This window comes from Neolamprologus brichardi, chromosome 16 (assembly GCF_056152115.1).
Source record: "Neolamprologus brichardi isolate AB-2024 chromosome 16, ASM5615211v1, whole genome shotgun sequence".
Taxonomy (NCBI): Eukaryota; Metazoa; Chordata; class Actinopteri; order Cichliformes; family Cichlidae; genus Neolamprologus; species Neolamprologus brichardi.
The window spans coordinates 26994707-27016003 of record NC_142119.1 but is presented as its reverse complement, the minus strand read 5'-3'; the positions used below and the strand labels follow the sequence as shown (position 1 = coordinate 27016003).

The following is a 21297-nucleotide window of genomic DNA, read 5'->3' as shown; positions in this document are numbered from 1 at the left end:
GCTGAACATAGCTCCTGGATGATCGAAGATAATAACATTATGCATTTAATAACCTTTCTGAGCATACAGGGCTGGTTTGAGGGAACATTAAAAGGAGGGTTTGATTTCAATATCTTGATGTAGGGAAGTCAGGCTTATTATTTCACAAAAACTATTATAATTGCAAATTAAAAATCTAAGTAACGTTAGTAAATAAAACAACAAAACAATAAATTTAGGGATGACAAGGTTAAAATTTGCGCAGATTTTGTATTTTTTTATTATTATTATTTTATTTTAATACTTATATACATGTTGTTATATTATTTTGTATTTTCAGTGATTAGTTATAATTATTATTTGTATGAATTAAGTATTTCAGAAATCTTGACCACAGCTCGGAAATGTTTGCATATTGTAGGCGCGCGGTTCGCCGGAGGGCGTTTGACCTACATTTCATTTTAGCTTTTATCGGACCGCCTCTTCAGTCTTACTACCACAAAAGGGGTCTTGACAAACATTGTAATTTAAGGTGAACAACAATCAATAATAAATTCGTAAGATCTACGGAAGAAGTCTCATCGTAAATAGAAACTTAGTTTCGGTTCCTAGTTCATTGTTTCTTTCCGGATCCATAACAAAGTGACACAGTCTTTGCTTTGGTGGAGGGAAAAGAAGAAAAAATGGCAGGCTCAAAAGTAAGTTGTTTTTATCTTTAATTGTTAAAGAGATAAGTCACGGACATATACATGCTTGTTAGATACTGTTCACGACATTAAATGTGCAGCTTTCATTCGTTAGGAACATTTTTTTTTATGTTTCTTTGAACTTTTGAGACGTTTAGCGTCAGCGGCGTGTTGAGACATGTCCAGCCTGAAATGGTTACGCTCCTCATTCAGTGCATACAGGGCTCGCATACTCGTTTTATCTTATCTGCCTGAGAAAGCACGACCTTAAAGCAGCATTTGAGAAGTAATTTTGTGTTTTTGGCACTTCTAAGTGTCGTAAATTAAATAAGTATGTCCTCTGCAGACAGCTGTGGTGCTGTGCATGGATGTGGGGCTTACCATGTCCAACTCTGCACCCGGGGAAGAGTCTTCCTTTGAACTTGCCAAAAAAGTCATCCAGAAGTTTGTCCAGCGCCAGGTACAACTGGACATTTATAAAACAAAGCACCCTAATGAGGTTGATTTCAGCACCCTCCCAACATGCTTTCCCCCTCCTCTGTCAGGTTTTTTCAGAGACGAAGATTGAGCTGGCTTTGGTCCTGTTTGGCACAGACTCCACAAACAACCCCCTGAGCCAGGATGGCCAGTACCAGAACATCAGAGTACATCGACACCTTATGATCCCTGATTGTGAACTACTGATAGAGATTGAAAATCAGGTCCAACCAGAGAGTCAGCAGGGTGACTGTATCCTTTCTCCCGAACACGTTTCATTAATACCATGTAGAAACCTAACTCTGCAGGCAGAGTACTGTACTAAAAGTCTTGAATCGCCCATCATTTCATTATATTTGCCTTTAAAAAAAACCTCTCAGATTTAGCCATTTTTATATTTTGCTTGTTCTTATGGTATTGTACTTTTGCACACCTCTGTTGCTTGTGAAGCTTGCACACAAGAATTTCACTCGCATGTACTGTACCAGTGTTCCTCCACATGTGATGTGACAATAAAAGTGATTTGATTTAAAATGAGTGCCGAGATTTATCGAAAATTTGAAGCTTGAAAGTCAATATTTGGTATGACCACCTTTATGCTTTATCACAGCTTTAACTCTTATAGGCAGTAGGGGTGGGGGAAAAAATTGATACTGTGTAGTATCATGATACTTTGTTTGCTAATAATGTATCGATACAGGGACAGCAGAAATCGATATTTTGTTACAAAAAAAGTTTTTGTGGACTGGAACATGCTCTGACTTAAGAGCATGTTGATCCTTTTTCTGAGCAAGAATCCTGACATTCCTTCACTGTCCAAATGTGTTTAACTTTTTTTTGGCAGCAATAAACATGACAGTTTACTTATTTTCATTTAAGACATGTTTTATTTTAATTAAGTTTAAAACTTTTTTATTTAATGTAAAATTATATTTTGTTTTAATTTACTTTCAAATTCTTCAGTTGCTGAAGGGGCTGCATAGTTTTCATAAATTGCATAGTTCAGAATAGCTATAATTGTACCAGATGGTTGCGTTCAGTTAAGTTGGTAAGTAATACAAACCGTTCAGTTTGTCAACAATAAAACTGACTGAAATGAGAGAAAGACTCATTGAAAGAGTGAGACTTTGATATTAGATAAAATGAATATTGATAAAGTTTACCTTTATGTACAGAATCTGAATATCGCAAAATATTTTAAAAAATTGCAATAATATCGTATCGTGCGTTAAGTATTGTGATAATATCGTATCGTGGGATGTATGGTGATTCCCACCTCTAATAGGCAGCTTTCTTGTAATTTCTTTCAGGAATTGTTCTCCAGGCTTCTTGAAGGACTATCAAAGCTCTTCTTAGAATGTGGGCCTTTATCCATGTTTGAATGTTTCACAGGTCAGTGTTAAGTAGCCATACAAACAATCCCCCCCCCCTAAATAAAATTCTTCTGAACATGTCCAAATAAAATCTGTGACAGACCTTCAGAAATCCTGGAGAACGATAACCCAAGCCCACTCTTAAAAAATACAATAAAGACTGGCTGCCTGGAATGAAAATAAAAAGAAATGAAGGAGTATTGCACAGTACTGTACATGATTTTACAGTTATCCAGTCCTCCTCCTTTTTTTTTTATTCCATGGGAGCATGGATAACTTTGATTAGAACTTGGATCCCAGCTTTATTTTTCTTTTAGTGTTTTTTTTTATGAACATTAATATATATGGCACTAGTAAAATGAAGACTGACCCTTTATGGAAGTCTGTGGGATAAGATTTTTGTGCAAATTGATAAAGTGCTTACATTTTCTCTGAGTCTCCTTAACTGTTCTGTAACAGGGCTGGATGCCCTTGTAGTTTGCATGGATCTTCTTCATACTGAAACAAAGTAAGAAACGCTCTTGTATTTCATAAATAATCCATGCACTTCACTGAAAAATAAAACCTGACCTGTCCACTTGACTAAGTTTTCACTGTATTCAGTACACTTTTAATGGTACCTTTCTAAGGGGGAAAAAGTATGATTGTCTCAACATTGCCCTGCTGACTGACCTCAACACCCAGACCAACGAAGAAAGCCTGGAGGTTATCATCAAGAACCTCACTCAGTCTGGCATTACCGTGCAGTTCTTGTAAGGTTCAAACATAAACATTCACAATATTTTATTACTTTATATGATACTTAAGATGATGAAAATATTAATATTTCTATGTGATAATCAATATTTTGATGATAACTGGTAAAAATGCAGAGTGCAGGAGAGGCTTATCAAACTGAATTGTAAAGCTGATTGAAGCAGATTTCATGATATTTGGTTACTTTTATCAATCTTTTAGTTTTTTTCTTGATGTAACTGTAATCTTTGGATGTCCAGTTTGCCTTTCCCTGTGGAAGAGGATAAGGAGGGTCAAGGGGATTCAGAAAGAAGAGATCCCGGTCACCCGGGGACAGGCAAAGGTCTGTCCAGGGAGCAGAAGAAAAACAAGGAATTGGTGAAAGAGATGATGCTGAGCCTGGATGTGGAGGACGGCCTGGATGAAATTCACACCTTCAGGTTAGTGGACTTCCTGTTACACTTTTGTTCTCTGGAATGGATTAATGTTCTTTGTAAATTAGGATGAACTTGATTTTTGGTGTCTTAGATTACTTGTTTTTGCCAGGTGAGTGTGCACACAGAATAATGAGGAGCTTGCTAATCAGACTGTAAGGGAGGGGAAAGTAGAAAAAATTGCATCTATAAGATGGAGAGAAAATGTTATCATACTGTATCAATCAAGAGGATCTCTGTGAAGGGGGTGCAGGAAGTAACCAAAGTCTTGTGAATGCTTTTTTAAAAGCAGTTATCAAGATTTATGGAAAACCAAAAAAAAAAAAATTAACATTTTCTAAAAATTAAGCGGAAAAACAACATTACCTTCAACATTTAGTATCTCCACCTGCGAAATGCGCTTTCAGTTTCAGTGCGAGAAATATCAAATTAAACATTTCTGTTCTTGCTGTATGTGGTCATTTACAAACATTCAGCCAGTTCTTGCCCAATACTTAAAAAATTGCCCTCATTCCCATTTTCCTGCAATGTATCATGTAGTGGAAGTCTTTAAAAAAAATACATTCTAGAGATGGCTCCCTTAATTGAATCATTTTTGGTACCAAGCATCGTGAAGTACTTTCAGTATTGAGTCACCAATGTCTGCTCTGTTTCTAATGTCGGGAAAAGGAACATTCCTTCCTTAGATTTTCAGAGTGTTGTTTTATCTTTGAGAACCAGGATTGAATCTGTGATCTATTTCACTGGACTTGAACTCAGGCAAACAGTGGAAGTGTTTTTAATTTATGATTAAGTTTATCTCCTTCCATGTGTTTCAATCTTGTAGGAATGCGATTGAGGAGCTGTGCATGTTCAAGCGGGTGGAGAGGCGACCCGTTTCCTGGCCCTGTCAGCTAACCATAGGCAGCTCTCTCTCCATCCGAATCGTTGGCTACAAAGCAGTAAGTTGACTGTTTGTTTTAAACTTTTTTTTAAAAGCATGTCTAGGGCTATCTCCAAGTTGTAAGCCAGCTTTTAGTTGTAGATCCTAATGTGGGGTCTTTTTGAGCACTCTGGTGTTAGCCATGCTTTTACCATCAGGGAGTTGGAACTATGGAACGCCAGGACTGCCATAATGAATTAATTAAATAAACCATTAAATAATTAATTAAATGTGGCAATAATTAATTAAAATGGGAAATAATTAATTAAATAAATATTTTTGACACATTTAATTCATTAATTATTTATTTCATATTTTAATTAATTATTCTCACATTTAAATAATTATTTAATGGTGTATTTAATTAATTCATTTAGGCACTATTGACTCCTTCAGGTCTCACCATTAAATAATTTTATCTGTCAACTTCACCCATCAATCTCAGGGGACGGGGTTAACGCTGATCGAATCAAAACCATTGCTATGGCTTTCGGAGATGTCTGCCCAGCCGAGTCTCACGGCAAAGGGTGGGATAGACCCGCTCGCCTCGCAAGCAATCGAGCTGTTATTACTGCCAACCAAGCGCAGGCCCGGTACACAGTTGCCATAAACCCCGCTGTACACTGACTTCATTTACTGAAGTTATATTTATCTGGTTTTTATTTCCTGATTCTGAATTATAACTAACATTAAAAACATGTTTAAGGAGGAGAGAGAGCAAATAAATCCGATTAACATCTGATCTTTGGGTTTTTGTTCAATAATCAGCGTGACCTGTGTATAAACGCATAAACTTTATTAAAAGAAATAATGGTGGTGTTTCCGTCATGTAGTAACTGCCCTGTACACCACGGAGCGAGGTTAGCATATCCACGATATCTTCAGCTCTCTCGAGTTAACCAGAGTTTAAGCATCAAACTAATCTAACGGTCATCTAGGAATAATTCACGGGTCATATCAATATTATTTTACAATATGATTATTGCCAACTATTCCAGAGAGGTGAAAATCTACAGTATAAAGAACACAAAAATATAGCAGTTTAATGCAACACTGTAACAGAGATGAACTGTCAGTTTGTCGCAGATCAAAGTGGAATGAATGTGATTGGTCAAACAGGTGATCTGTGGTATCTGCATTTTCATTAGCGTAAGAGACTCAGCAGCAGATTAGAATAACATTTGTACATTTAATAAATCACCAAATTAATACACGCAAGAAACGATCAAACCTGTTCCGACAGTTTGAGTTTGTATTCCCTCAGCTGCAGACTCGCTGCTGTTTAAATGTTTGAGAGGAAGATTAGATATAAAACAGACGTCAAACATGGACTCAGTCTACGTACACATATGATATGAGGCCAGCATGTATAGTGGCTGTGTCCTGTTTTAAGATCATATATGTAAAATCTTTGTCTGACCTGCATCGATCCAGCCGCTCAGATTCCGTGGTTACCATGGTTACTGCATAAGCAGCTGTAATTTAAACTGGCACAGCAGAAACCTACCGGCCACATGAGTGTTTATGTTTTTCATTTCAAAAGAACTGTCTGAATGGTTAACTGAAGTTAGCGTGGATAAATTATAGTTAAGGAGATACACAGATAACGCCCACGTGAGCTGGGTGACTGTCCACCACTACACCGAAATAAATCGGCTATTACTAAAATACACATGCTATATCATAAACTATGATATAAATGTGGAGATCCTATTAACATGTTTAGTTTTAAAGGACACCTTCCTGCCTTTACTGTCATCCATGAGCAGTAGCCTATTAGTTTTCTTCTAACATCCAGATGTCTGCACGATGTGTTTCATAGTTTCTAACAAGCCTTTGACAGGTAAGCATAACATGCCGCCCCCCCCAAAAAACAACAACAATCACACAAATTATATGTTAGCCTCATTTAATTTTAGTTAAGTAAACTCAAAAAATTCTAACAGATAGCTGGTGCTTAGAATACAGTTGAATAACTATTAAAAAACAGATGATGTAATATTTCTGTCCAGGTTGCAGTCGTCATGATGAACATGCTGTTGCAAACGCTGCTCCTCTCGGTGGAAATGCGCCTTCTCTTTCCTCTTTGTATAAAAACATTTTAAAAGTCAGTTTAATCTCAAAATTCACTGTTAAATCCAAAACACACCAGATAAAGAAAAGCGAACGGTTCAGTCTAACACATGTGCCAGTAAACTAATAAACTTCAGTAAAACTATGCAGTTATGAAACGTAACTTTAACCTCAGCTAAACCGATTTGCTCAGTTGTAAATAAAACAGTGAAGTGAACGTGACCCGGCAGACAAAAGCTGAGTGAATTAAGTCCATTGTTTAACCACTGAGAGCTAAAACTCAGGGGAGGTTTCAAAGCTGTGTGCCGGTGATTGGACATCAGCCGCTGATAAAGTGGATTGAGCTGATCACTGGTGTCGTGAGAAAAATGTCAGCTCGTTCTTTATGTTACAGAAGCACAGAGACACAAGACCAGGCGGAAAGAGACTATCGTTCGGTGAAAATGAGAATCTGCGAATGCAACATATGTAAACATATTACATATTCCACTAATTAGGCGCTAATTATTTAATGGTGTATTTAATTAATTCATTATGTCAGTCCTGGCGTTCCATATGGAACAACCTGCTTGAGCAGACAAGGCTTGCAGAATCACTGACTGTTTTTAAATCACTGCTTAAAACTTATTTTGAAGACTTGTTTTCATGTGATTCCATCCTTTGGCATAATGTTGACATTATTTGTTTGGTACTTTTGCATTATTATTTACAACAGGTTAATCCTGTTTTGTTTGATCCCACTGTTAATTCCCTTTTGCTGTGTTATGCTTATTACACTGCTTTGAGAAGATGCAGTGTAGTCATGTAATTTTCTGGTAATGAGTAGCTTCTGATTTCTATCTCACCAGTAACGGTCATGTAAATGTTCTGCATGTGAGGTGTTTTGTGACCTAGAAATGTTGCTTGTCGCGTCCTCCAGGTGACTGATGAGAAGCTGAAGAAAATGTGGATTACAGTTGATGCTCAATCTCACCAGAAAGATGATGTGAAGAGAGAAACGGTTTACTGCCTGGACGATGACAATGAGACAGAGGTTCAAAAGGACGACATCATCCAAGGTACGGAGGACCATTTCAAACCGAGTTTAGTTTTGCGTTTTCCCACTACCGTATTTTCCGCACTATAAGGCGCACTTAAAATCCTTTAAATTTCTCATAAATCAACAGTGCAACTTATAATCTGGTGTGCATTATGTATGAATTCTGGTTGTGCTTACTGACAGTGTTGGGAAGGTTACTTTTAAAATGTATTCCACTACAGATTACAGAATACATGCCCCAAAATGTATTTTGTAACGTATTCCGTTACGTTACTCAATGACAGTAATGTATTCTGAATACTTTGGATTAATTATTATATTATCATGCTTTTTACAACTACATGAATGTACTATTTCTGTGTGAATTATTACTTTTACTGAAGGACATTAGGTAAGGCTGCACTTTTTGGAGCGATCTCGTATAGGAAACTATTCCGCGCGTATATAAAAAGGGTCCGCGGCTCCAAACTGTAGTAAAGGGACCTCTGGCTAATATGTCGGGCTCGTAGCCAAAAACTGGCTTTACTTTGTTGTCTGGGTCCACTTTGCTAGCGAGAGACAGAGAGAGGCGTTGAAAGGCTGCTCCAACAGAACTTATTGTTTCAGAGGAAAACACAAAAAAAGTGTACAGCCGAGTTTTAATAGCTTACTTACAACTGGGCTCGTCAGGCACTCTTTTTGGCTGCAGTGGTTATTATTATATTTGCATGCTTCCAGAAAACTCGTACTTTTCCTTTCCCTCCCTCCCTCGCTCACACATAACGAGTATGGCAGTCCATTCTCCCTGCAGCATGGACTACACTGCCCATGAGGCTACATTCTTTAGGGCTATGCCTGTAACACTCTGCCAATTGCCTTCATATTAAATCATTTTTGTGAATAATTTTAAAAAATATTTCGTCACGTCATTATGCTCACCGCAAGTAGAGGTGACGTGGGCCGCAAGATTGAGACACAGGCATTAGAGCCTCTTGATGCGTGTTTTGTTTGGGGCGTGGAAACCAAAAATAGAGATGGCATAGCCAAACACATGAAACAGGAAAATACCGCCGTGTAATCCATTTATTTCAGCAAAGTAACTGTATTCTGAATACCAACTTTTTAAACGGTAACTGTAACGGAATACAGTTACTCATATTTTGTATTTTAAATAGGTAATGGCGGTACATGTGTTCCGTTACTCCCCAACACTGCTTAGTGAGCTCAAACCAATTTTATGTGGTACACAGTGGTCAAAAATTTGTCAAAAAATGTTGGTAAGCTACAAAGCCACACAGCTTGATGGATTATTAGAGCATTACGGCTGCCGTAGTCAGGAGTCTCGCGGAGGAATCTGGGTCCAAAACTCTGTCCGCTTCAGGTCGCAAAGCCAAATTAACACTGCGGCACACTGAGAGTTAAAAACTGTCTACCTTCTTCCAACTTTAATAAAATGATCAGTGTTGCTGCTTTACCAGGTGTAACTATGAAGTTTGACATCCAGACATCCATGAAAACAGAATTTATTAAATTTAACAGAGCTAGAAGTTAACAGGAAGTTAGCTCGCTAGTTTCCATCTAAATCAGTGGTTCTCAACCTTTTCACCTCATAAAATATATGGCTCTTGACTGACGTTAAAGTACAGTAGAATAGGCCTATTTAACACCACATTCAGTTTACAAAGACAATTTAATTTCTTATATGAATGTTATTTATTTTAACTGTCATAAACAGGATGTGACAAACTGTACTGCATTAAAACATTCACAGCAGGTGGGATATCCAATCTTTAAGTGATGGCCTGATACAGCATCTTTACAGCATCCTGCCATGTGATTACATTTGTCTCTAACCATTGGGAACCATCATCGAGTGGAAAAAAGTTAGTGTTCTTCCTCCAGCGTCACTGTGTTTATATTATGCTAACCATAGCTGTGTAGCTAGCCACCATGCAGCACATCATTATATACCAGCTAGCCCAACTTCAGTAACCCTACAAACGCCACTGTGATTTAGTTTTCTTTCTTCATTGATGCTGGAAGTGATAGCAAAGCTGTATGTTTTAATTTTTGCTGTGGCGGTTAAGCTGCCGGATTTTTGGCTTCACAACCTTCCTCTGACGGTTCGTGCACGACGAAGCAGACGACACAAAATACCATCATGTGGTTGCCTCGCTGGATCCGCTGTCCACCCGCTGTGTGATGACCCTCTGCCAGGATCCCCCACCCAAGGGAAATACACTGCTCTCAAGGCGCTGCTGCTGCTGCTGCTGCTGCTGCTGCTGCTGCTGCTGCTGCTGCTGCGGCGCTACTCCCTCTCCGATGCAGAGTTTGCCAAGAAACTCCTCTCTCTCTCGGGCCTGGGTGATGGTGCCGCTCTCGAGCTCATGGAGAGCACGCTGTCCTTGCTAGGAATGGATGATGGCAAATTCCTCTTAACTCACGTCTTCCTCCGACAGTTGCCAGTGCGAGCTGACCTCGCCAACTCCCCGCTGCTGGCTACGAAGGATTACTGCTCCCTCGCAGAAGAAGTGGATCACTTTCTCCTGGCTACCAGGAGCTTCGGCATTCACGTGATAGTTCCCGACTCACCGATAGCATCTCTTGCGACCCCTCCGATTCTCCCAGTGGCCTCCAACTCATCGAAGGTGGCTGGAATTGTGGCATGACGGCACCGCGGAAAAGGGCTGTGTTTTTACCATCAGCATGACAGCGCCGTGGCGCCTTTGCAGTTTTAAGGCCCAGGGAAATAAGCCCACCAGCGCTCTGTAGTGGCCGCGACCGCTGGCGATAAGGAAAGGCTACTCCTTCCTAAAAGAGGAGACAAATCACAGCAGAGGACTCATACTCGGGGAGATGTTTTCCGGTTGACTCTGACTAAGGCTCCCAGAAGAGCCTCGGGAACTCTCGTGTTGTCTTTGCATACCTCCGCAATGGTATTTTATTCAATCTTAAAAAAAATGGGAGATTTCCTGCATACCACCAGAGCGAGCCCAAGTACCCCTAGTGGTACGTGTACCGCAGTTTGAGAAAGACTGATCTAAATATAATATAGCATGTTCTGACTGAGGGATTTCTAAAAAAAAGTAAGACTTACAGCTCTGCTATCACTTCCAACATAAATGAAAATAGGAAAGTAAACAGCAGTGACGTTTGTAGGGGTACTGAAGTTGGGCTAGCTGGTATATAATGATGTGCTACGTGATCGCTAGCTAGCATAACATAAACACAATGAAGCTGAAGGATGAACTTTTTTCCACTCGATAAAAGTTAATGTGAGGGTTCCCGAGGGTTAGGGATAAATGCAATCGCATGGCAGGATGCTGTAAACGGACCAAACTTCAGTCAGGAGAACAACTGAGATAATCCATCCACAATACGAGGTTAGTCATTAATATACTGCAACAACATGGGAGCAGCTGCAAGAGAATTCAGCATTAATTAATCAATGGTACAGAAGTGGAGGAAGCAAGAAGTTGAGTAAAGTTTGACTTATCTGACTGTTTTGTTTCGCTTAATGCGCGTTATAATCCGGTGCGCCTTATGGTCCGAAAAATACGATAGTTTGTTTTTATTTTATTTTGTCTTTTTGTTGTTACACTTACCAACAAAAGCTGGTTGGACTCTGAGCTCAGGTGATCTTTTAAGTTCACTTTTTTCTGCTCCCAGGTTTTCGTTATGGAAGTGACATTGTTCCCTTCTCCAAGGTCGATCAAGAACAGATGAAGTACAAGCACGATGGGAAGTGCTTCGCTGTGCTGGGATTCACCAAACAGACCACGGTAGTTTACTTTTTTGTGAAGACACAGATCAATTTGGGGTTGCAACAGGAGGGGCATCCAGGGAAGAAATGCAAACATGCAGTGCTATGGCAACACCGAGTAAAACTGAAAGTAGCTTTATTGTCTAAGGCTGAGGCTGTTTTTGTTTCTGTTCTTACAGATACGTCGTAATCAGTTTATGGGTTCTCAAATCATCAAAATCTTTGCTGCGAGGGATGATGAGGTAAGAATGGAGATAAATGCTACACGGCTGTTGAATACATGTTGATACTGACATGTATCGTCAACTTTGTGCTGCGTGAGCAGCATGCAGGAGTGGCTCTGTCGGCTCTTATCCGCGCGCTGAATGAACTCCAGATGGTGGCTATTGTACGTTACGCTTTTAACCGCATCAGCAACCCTCAGGTGGGCGCAGCGTTCCCATGTATCAAGCAGGACTCTGAGGTGAGGAGCACGCTTTTTTTTATGTATATATTCACTACATCTGTGGCTGTTAGCACAGGGCTAACGATGCTTCTCTCACCCTTTGTAGTGCCTGATGTACATCCAGCTGCCGTTCATGGAAGACCTCAGACAGTTCACGTTTCCTTCTCTTGAAAACAAAAAGTTTACTCCATCAGGTACCGTTTCTCTATTTTAGGGGATAGGGCTGGGCCATATTATACCGTTCACGGTAAAACCGGTATAATGTTGGGCAATGATAAGAAAATGAAATATCGCGATAGAATATGGGTAAAACGTGCATGCGCAGTGCCTTTGTTTTCATACGCACATGCAGGAAAAAACGTGCCTGCGACGGAGAATAAGAACGGCGAAAGCGGATCATTGAATGAAACAGATGAACCAGAATTGGTTTGTAAAAATGCTGCAACTTCAGTGGTGTGGAACTTGTTTAGCTTTTGTCCATCAGATACACAACAAAGCACTATTTTTGATAGAGCATGCTAGCGGGCCGTCGTTATTACCGTGTTGTTTCGAAAATACGGCACACTTAAAATCAATCCTTTGATTTTTCTGAAAATCGACAGTGCCCCTTATAATCCCGTGTGCCTTATGTATAAATTCTGGTTGTGTTTACTGACCTCGAAACGATTTTATGTGGTACACGGCGCTCGAAAATCTGTCAGACGTTTTAGTACGACTTTGCTAAGCTATGAAGCCGCACCGCTTGATGGATTGTCGGAGCATTGCGGCTATCATAGGCAGGAGCCTCGCGGAGTGATACGTACTGTGCTTCAACATAATATTACCATATTGTGTGTGTATAACCTCTTTCTAAGTTTTGTGGATATTATACATGGTTATGCTGAGGATATGTCGGCCAATTTCCACTGGAAATGCCTTTTGGTTAAACTGTCAGCGAGGAATTTGAACTGTTACATTTTTATATAACTTTAATGTACATAAAAAACAGCTGCTCGTTTAAGTGAAAATACATTGATGGGGTTTTTTTTCACTAATAAAGTTGTGGAGTTGTAAAGTATTTTGTCTAGTGTCAATTATATCGTCAGTTATATCGTTATTGCAAATTTCCAAATGTATATCGTGATAAATATTTTTGGTCATATCGCCCGGCTCTATTAGGGGATTTGATTTGTCACTTTGCAGATTCTCTGCAGTCTTCATATAATAAAAACATTAATTTTTGTGCCATGTACGCGTCACATCTGTAATTTATGATTGCTGCTGCTATTACTTAAAGATTGTCTTCAGTATTCCTGAATGATTAATTGAATTTTTATTTTAGTTACAGTTTTAACGCTCATATATGTGGGCAAATAAGGAAATGTAGATAAATCAGTTGCTTAATTATTTGGTATTTTGGTCATTTTTGTTTTGTCTTGTGGTATAAATCAAGCGCAGTCCTTTTCTTTATAGTGGTATGCCACCATCTGGCCTTAAAAACCTAAACTCATCAAATGTGTAGTTCAGCTCAAACCATTATGGAGATAAGGGCCTTTTTTTGTTTCAGGAAGATCTGTAAAAGTCAAAACAAGCTCTGTAGATGGAGTCTGCAGTTGTGTGGGTCTCCATATGCCGCGTTTGCACCCACAGATTTTTTGCGATTGAGGTTTGGGGGGTCGACAAAGTTGCTTGTGAGAAGGTCTTCACTGTCAAAAATATTTGCTAGTCTTAAGTTTCCCTACTGAACAACCATGTCCCCCCCTCCCAATTATATTTAAAGGTCGAGTGAATCTGCTTTTTAATTATACTTTTTTGGCTGTGAGTTTTGCCAAGATCGTCTTACTCTGCAAGTATATTTGAAGTTTTGCAAATTACTCTGCTTTAAATATTATGTATCGGTAAAAATAGAAATGATGAACTTTTGTCTATTTTGAAAGCAAGTCTCTAATATCACTGAAAAAAAGCCTCAGTGCGCAGGCCTAATGTTTCTGCAGAAGAGATAAAGTGTTCTTTCAGTTCAAGCCAACGTTTTAGTGCATAAGCATAAATCACTGTACACAAACATCTGAAAAAAGTCATGGTTTATATTGGCACAGATTCAGAATTGCTGGTCTAATAACTGTGGCCCCACAGTTCTATGATATTGACTTCATTCGACTTGCACTGTATAGTGTAAATGAGATTAAGATGTAACCTTGAATGAGCCGTCATTGTCGTGTGATTGCTGTAGATGCTCAGCTGTCTGCTGTGGACTCTCTGATTGACTCCATGATGTTGGTAGAAGAAGATGAGAACGGAGAACAAAGAGACTTGTTCAAGCCCCATCGCATTCCCAACCCTGCCTTCCAGAGGCACTTCCAGGTACTGCAGTCCAGATTGCAATAAAGAGATTTAGTGTGGTCTCCTTTTACTCCTGAGTAGAGGCAGATTGCAACATTTTTTGAAGAAGATGTGGAGTGTTATTTCAGCTTAGACGAAAAAACTTTCATCTGTCTGACTACAGCTCAACAAGCTAGTAATCGACTATTATTTAGCCAGAATTGCTTCCTGTTCGGTCTCTTTTTGGCTCACCTCTCCTACCATCATTTTAGTGTCTGCACCATCGGGCAGTAAGCCCCGGTACCCCTCTTCCTCCGATAGAGCCATGGCTGAAAGCTGCTCTTGATCGTCCTGAGGTTATTACAGAACGCTGCCAAGATCCACTTGACGTGCTGAAGAGGAAATTTCCTCTCACTGAAGTGGAGAAGAAAAAGAAGCTTAAAACTAGTGCTCAGATTTTTGGCAAAGAGTAAGTTTAGCTTCTGTGACGTGGTGCGTCATGGACAATAATGCATATTGGAAAGGATTATATGATTTATGCTGTTTTATTTCATGGTAGTCTGTTGCAAGATTTGTTTACATTTACTGGTTATAAAAATGTTAAAACAACAAAAAAAGCAGGATTGACTTTTAAGATTTTAACAGGCTGCCATTTTTCATTTGAAGGTCAGAGGAGTCCGAGGCAAAGAAAGTAAAAGAAGACGAAGCAGAGGAGGAGTATAACTTGGCCGACATTGCTGAAGGCTCTGTTACCTCGGTGAGAATCAGGGGGAGGGCTGGATGACTTAATAATCCTAGGAGATGGGCCCGCTGTGGTTGTGCTGCAGCTAGCCTCCTCCCCTATGAATAATTTTTCGATCTACATACAAAGGAACTAAAAGAGGAGACAAATAACAGAAATTAAGTCACACCTGCTCCACTTTGTCCACCATATGTCCCTCCCTCTGGTGCACTTCGCCCCTTTCATGCTTGCTTGTATGCAAGCTCAGTCCTTCCTGTTTGTCTGTCCTATCAGGTACTTAAATGGCTCTTCTTCCATCCTTCCAAAAAACATGCTGTCTTTTGAGATGTGGCAGTATTTTCTGTTGGTGCATGGGGCATTTTGATGATAAAGCTCACCAAACCATTATAGGGAGGAAAATTAGTTTAAGATAAAGTTGTCACATGAATATATTTCCAACACATTGTTCCAGCAGACTGTGTAAAGGCTACAGGGCCTCTTTTATCCAGGATCCAGGACAGTTGATTTCTATTATAAGAGAGGCTGAAAATTTCTTAAATCTTTGGATCTTCTTGATCACATGATAACAACATCAAGATAGTGGCTTAACAGTTAAACTTAAGTATTTCTGAACATATAAAATGCACAAAATGTTCAATTTTGCCCTCTCGTGGAGTGGTGAAGTATCCTGGATTCACATGGATGGATATGACAGAAGTTATTCAGATATTCTCGTTAACAAACAAGCAGCATGACATCACGCAGTGTCCTTGATGGAGATAACTATTATCTGTTCTGGATAATCATCAATTTTTTAACTGACACGTTCTAAAACTTCCATTTCATTCCCTAACCAGGTGGGAAGTGTTGACCCAGCTCGAGACTTCCGCGCTTTGATCAAACAGAAAATTCTTCCGTTTGGAGAAGGTGAGCTCCAGAAATTATTTTTTTATTTTTTCCTGCTGGTACTATAAACCGTAATCACTCATGTACAGCCCCTGTAATTATGTTTATCTCTTTGTTTGGTTGTGGTGACCCTTATGTCCTTCCAGTCTGCCAGCAGCTAACTCACAGGATAGAGCAGTTGCTAAGCAACAAGAACACACAGTACTACATGAAAAGCATCACCTGTATCCAGGCTTTCAGAGAGCAATCCGTTAAGGTAAATAAACATTCACATTGATCTTCCTTTGGAGGAGCGAATGATGATGCGGTGTTTGCTGTTGGTTTGGCGTTTATTAGGATTATGAGCCTTAATAAGATTATGACTCTGTTTCTTTTCTTGAACACACAATTATTTGCTTATGTGTCTGTATGTAGATTAGAGTTTTTTCAAGACTGTTAAATGGAATTTAAATGTTTTATCTTTCGCACTCAGCTGGGAAATGCTGAACACTACAATAGCTACCTTCAGTCCCTGAAAGGAAGCATCCCAAACAGAGGACTAGAGGTGTTCTGGGAACTGCTCGTTCAAGGTATGATACGCCTTTTTACTTAGAGCTGTGGTGTTTCTCCCAACTTCGCAATATCTAACCAAGTCAAGAACACTCACAAGGAAGTAGGTCCAATCAAGAGATGCCTTCATGAATGGAAAAACTGAGGGTTTACAACTTGATGGCCAAATTAGACTTTGACAGGAAACACCTAACAGTGCATGCAGAGTTTTTTGGACAGATGAAAACATGATTAATTTGTACCACAACGAGGGACAGTTCATACCACATCATCTGTCAAACATAGTGGAGGCAGTTTTATGCCGGTGGTCACTTGTTGATTGATGATGCGATTGCTGATAGAAACAGAGTGATCAGTTCATTATCTCTGCTCAGATCCTGTCAAATGCTGAAAACTGATTGAAGAGCAAATTGCAAAAAAGGCAACCCAAGTTTCCCAAGGGAAAGAAAACGGGATAAGTCTACAGTGGCCACATTAGTCACCATGTCAGTCACTCATTAAAGCAGATTTTCGTTATTAAATACAAAACTGAAACCAGACCAACAAAAAAGCAGCAACTGAAGGTTGTTGAGGTGAAGGTGTAGCAGATCATCTCAAGGGAGGAAATATAACATTTAGTGATGTCCAAAGCTTCTAGACTTCAAGCTTCTATTGGCTGTAAAGGATTTTCATCCAAGTATTGAAAACAATCCTTATATTTACAATTATGTTAGTAAACCAGGTAGTTTTGATTTTTTGTGTTAGTTTTAGAACCGAGGGCCTGTATATTTAAATAATTGCAATTCCTAAACTGTTAATTCATAAAAACTATGAAAATATTCTGATGAAAATAGTGATTTTTTTTTTTCATTTTATCTTTTTGCGGGGAGAAAAAAAACGTTTTGCCTCAAATTCAGGCAGTTTGTATCTAACGTTGAGTTTGATCAACAGATGGTTTAACGCTGATCAGCAAGGATGAGGTGGAAGGAAGCTTGGTCTCCAAAGCCGAAGCTAATCAGGTGACTTTAATTTGAATTTGGTACACGTATGAATTTGAGATGATCTTGAGTCTCTTTCTTTGACTGAAACTGTTTTTTTTTCTCAGTTTCTGGTTGCTGAGGAGAAGAAAGAGGAGGCAGCTCCTGCACCAGTTGAAGATACTGGAGATGTTGATGACTTGGTAAGCGTGCAGTTTTTATTTCTGACATTTCTTTATTTTTATTTAAATACATGTTTATGTAACTGTTGTGACTCGAATGGTGTTAAAACCATTTCCTGTGTATCTACATGGGGCGTGTGTGATGTGTTGAGCTCTCAGATATAAACTCTTAGGGGTTGCATGTTTTTTTTTTTCCTCTCTGTGCAGCTGGATATGATGTAAAGGGAAAAAAAGATGGAAGAGGAGTGTTTGCGGTGGACTCCAGAGAAATTAAAAGAATGCACGCTCTCAGTCCAGCCAGACCAAACCAGTTCAGCCGTCCATTGTTCCTTCACTCCCACTTGGAGTCCTGCCATACTTAATGGATCAACTGTGGTTTACACATGCTGTCTAAAAGTACTTCACTTTAGAAATTACAAAAAATATTCTGCATACTTCAGGCAAAGGCTTTCTGTGTTTTGTTTGAGATTTTAAAAATTACTGCAGTTCTTGTGAGTCTTAAGGTGGTACCTATGTAGTAATTATGGCTACAGTATGCACTGAAAAATAAAGAAACCCTTATAGACTTTACAGAAGACAGAAATGCAGTGCCCAACAAACTGACGGTTTATTATGAAAAATCATTAAAAGCCTTATGGTTGATTAAGAGCGCATGACTTGCATTATATTTTGGTGTATGAAAATACTGATTGATCTTCTGACAAGATGTAGCAAAGCACAATGCTGTGACATCATTTGCAAATTATACAGTGCATAGCAGACTAAACCAGTTTTGTGTTTAAAGCATAGACTGTATAAAAAAAGAGAACGTTGCCACCATAATGCCAACCTTTGGTTTGTGGATTACCATTTTGAATCCTTGACTTTAGCACTTTGGAGCCAGAAGTGACCATATTTGGAAAAAAGGGTGAAACGTGAGAAAAAACCCTTTTTCTGAGGTGGGAATACAATTTAATTAGGGCCATGAGTATGCTGACAATGGTTCAAAATGGAAAAAGTTTTGTCCCACTTATCCATATACACTATATACCAAAGGTATTCACTCGTCTACCTTCACATGCATATGAACTTGAGTGACATCCCATTCTTAATGGTTTATTATTGTCAACCAACCCTGGGCACCTGTAACAACTTCAACTCTTCTGGGAAGGTTTAGGAGTGTGTTTATGTGAAGTTTCGACCATTCTTCTAGAAGCACATTTGTGAGGTCAGGCACTGATGTTGGACGAGAAGGTTTGGCCCACAGCTCACGAGTTTTTCCACACCAAACTCGCTTATCCATGTCTTTATGGACCTTACTTTGTGCACTGCGAACAGGTCTTCCCTAAACTGTTTCTACAACATTGGGAGCATAAAATTGTCCAAAATATCTTGTTGTGTTTTGTGTTGAGGCATTAAAAGGGCAAGGGGCAAAGCCCCACTCCTGAAAAACAACCCTGACACTTTGTGTTGTGCTTGGAAACCTTCTTCATGAAGCTCTCTGTAGACTGTTGTTGGGCTAATCTGAAGGCTACATGAAGTCTTTAGCAACTGACTCTACAGGAAGTTGGTAACCTCTGCATACTATGACCCTCAGCAGCTGTTAATCCTGCTCTGTGACTTTATGTAGCCTACCACTTCATGGCTGGGTTGCTGTCATCACTTTGCTATAATACGACTAATAGTTGACTATGAAATATTTAGTAGCGAGGAAATTTCATAACTGGATTTGTTGCACACTGAAATTCACTGATGTCCTGAGAGCTTTCTTTCATAAAAGTTTGCAGAAACAGTCTGCATATGGAGGTGCTTGATATTATACACCTGTGGCCATGGAAGTGATTGAAACACCTGAATGCAATGATTTGGATTTGTGAGTGAATAGTTTTGGTAATATAGTGTATATCAAAAAAGTCTAGTCTCACTTAAAGTGAGCTACACAAGGCAAAGTGTAATTTATGGTCCTGTAAATGTGTCCGTCTGTGTACACGTTTCTTTTTGACCCACCCCAGACACTCCAGTGCAGTCCTCCCAACATTCTGACTGCATGTGTCTAGAAGCAGATGATGCAAGCGTCTGCCGAATGTTGATTCATTGACAAGTGGGCCAGAATAGAGCAGGGACTGCTAGCGGAGTTCAGGAAAACCATTTTTTTTTTTTAAATTAAAAGATGAAAAGAATACAACATGAAAAGCACAGACATTGGACACTTTTCATTGTTTTTAAACGCTCTTTCACTTCAGCTCTTTGTATGTTATAAAGTTGCTCTTCTCCACGGCTGTCTGATGTACCAACAGCAGCACAAGCTAGAGTGACCCACAGACTGCTGTACCACATATTTTGCACACTGCCTCCATCTGGCAACAGGCAGACAGGCCATCCTTGGATTGCTACCGGACAGTGAACGCACCACCGTTGCGGGACCATAAATTCTGCTTGAGCTGCAGCTGCCAATGAATTACTTTAACCACTGACAGAACAAGGAAGCACCTACAGACCCTCAGTTGTATGGCACATGGCTTCACTTTTCAAACACAGTGGGTGCCTGTGTTTGTCTTTTATATACTGCCTATGGGTTAAAGAAGAAACCTAGTTTATTTCAACCTTGTGTATTCCCCAATCAATTTGGCCATTGCAGCTCTACAAGCTGTTACATAAAAGCGACTTTATCGAGGAAACAAGCGCGAGCTCCTGAGGTTATCCAGACAATGTAGTCTTTTAACTTTTGCTTTTGATTCTGACCTAAGCTTAGAATTTAGCTGCCTGGAGTGGACCTGTTGCTAATTGCATCTGCATCCAAAAATGAAAGTGTTGGGATGATTTTCTACAAACTGCTAAAACAAAAGCCTGTCAAAGTTTTGTTTTTATTTAAATTTTAGTACACATGTGAGGTGTTAAACAAAGTGGAGGATGAAGTTGGCTCTTGCATGGTCTCAATGATGGGGAATATCCTCAGAGATATCTGAGATATCCTCAGAGGGTAAAATCAAGGACTGCACTATGACCCTGTATAAAGCTGCAGAGAGCACAGTCTTGTTTCACTGTAGGATGCTTTCCTCAATAGAGCCACAACAGCCAAATTAATGTAAAATAATATCAGGTTGAAATAAATTTTAATTATCCTTGAAAATGCTGGATTAACAGCTGTAGCACCAGTATTGGCTTACAGGAGCATTCTCTAACACACCCACCGGATGAAACGATCAAACATACCAGACCTTAAAAAATCTGAGAATTTTTCTGCTTTGAAGATGGCGTGCTGGTCCCCCATAGCCAGCTTTGTCAGGACTTCTTGATCAACATCACTTCCTGTGGCAATCACCGTGGAGACCACCTCATGACGACGCATGGCACTGATCGCTTCGTCCAGATTGTCGCTGTTAGTGACACCATCTGTAATGAAAACGAATGAAATCTCTGCACTGGGCCTCGTTTGCCGGGCGCTTCCTCTAACCAGGATGTTGTTGATGGCATGTATGATGCCGGGCGCCACGCTTGAAGAAGAATCTAGATACTGTAAACCTGTTAAACTGTTAACAATCTGGGCAAGGTCATGTGCTAGAGGGAAAGCCACCCGATTCTCTGACTCCTTGCCAAACTCCATCAGTGCCAGACGGGCTCGCTTTCGATCGGTCCTGGTCCTGGCCAGTTCCAGCCTGTCTGCAACCTTCTGAACAAATTCACGAACAAGGAGGAAGTTTCTCTCCCCGAGACGCTCTGAGCCATCCAATAGAAATACCAAATCCACAGGCCGCTCAACACAAGGTGCTGAGTCAAGTTCTGAAACGAAACAAAAAAGAG

The 21297-nt window shown here is 39.7% G+C and overlaps 2 protein-coding genes across 4 annotated transcripts in view; one reads left to right on the top strand and one right to left on the bottom strand.

Annotated features, from left to right (window-relative positions):
* Positions 1-462: 462 nt before the first annotated feature.
* LOC102781048 (X-ray repair complementing 5) lies at positions 463-18163 on the top strand. The gene is made up of 21 exons (XM_087829773.1): positions 463-677; positions 1012-1125; positions 1211-1394; positions 2975-3023; positions 3145-3267; positions 3511-3690; positions 4511-4625; positions 7599-7737; positions 11367-11479; positions 11640-11702; positions 11786-11923; positions 12012-12099; positions 14115-14245; positions 14476-14672; positions 14870-14960; positions 15782-15851; positions 15977-16086; positions 16303-16399; positions 17310-17377; positions 17464-17538; positions 17725-18163. The coding sequence occupies exons 1-21, from the start codon at positions 663-665 to the stop codon at positions 17737-17739; spliced, it is 2175 nt and encodes a 724-aa protein (XP_087685899.1). The 5' UTR covers positions 463-662; the 3' UTR covers positions 17740-18163.
* The window catches only part of LOC102781347 (collagen alpha-2(VI) chain-like), a 19763-nt gene continuing 16566 nt past the window's right edge, over positions 18101-21297 (bottom strand). For all 3 annotated transcript variants that reach the window (XM_087829769.1, XM_035906653.2, XM_087829770.1), the window contains one exon: positions 18101-21276. In XM_087829769.1, coding sequence (XP_087685895.1) covers positions 20675-21276 — 602 coding nt within the window. In that variant the 3' untranslated portion in view covers positions 18101-20674. The remainder of the gene's footprint in view (positions 21277-21297) is intronic.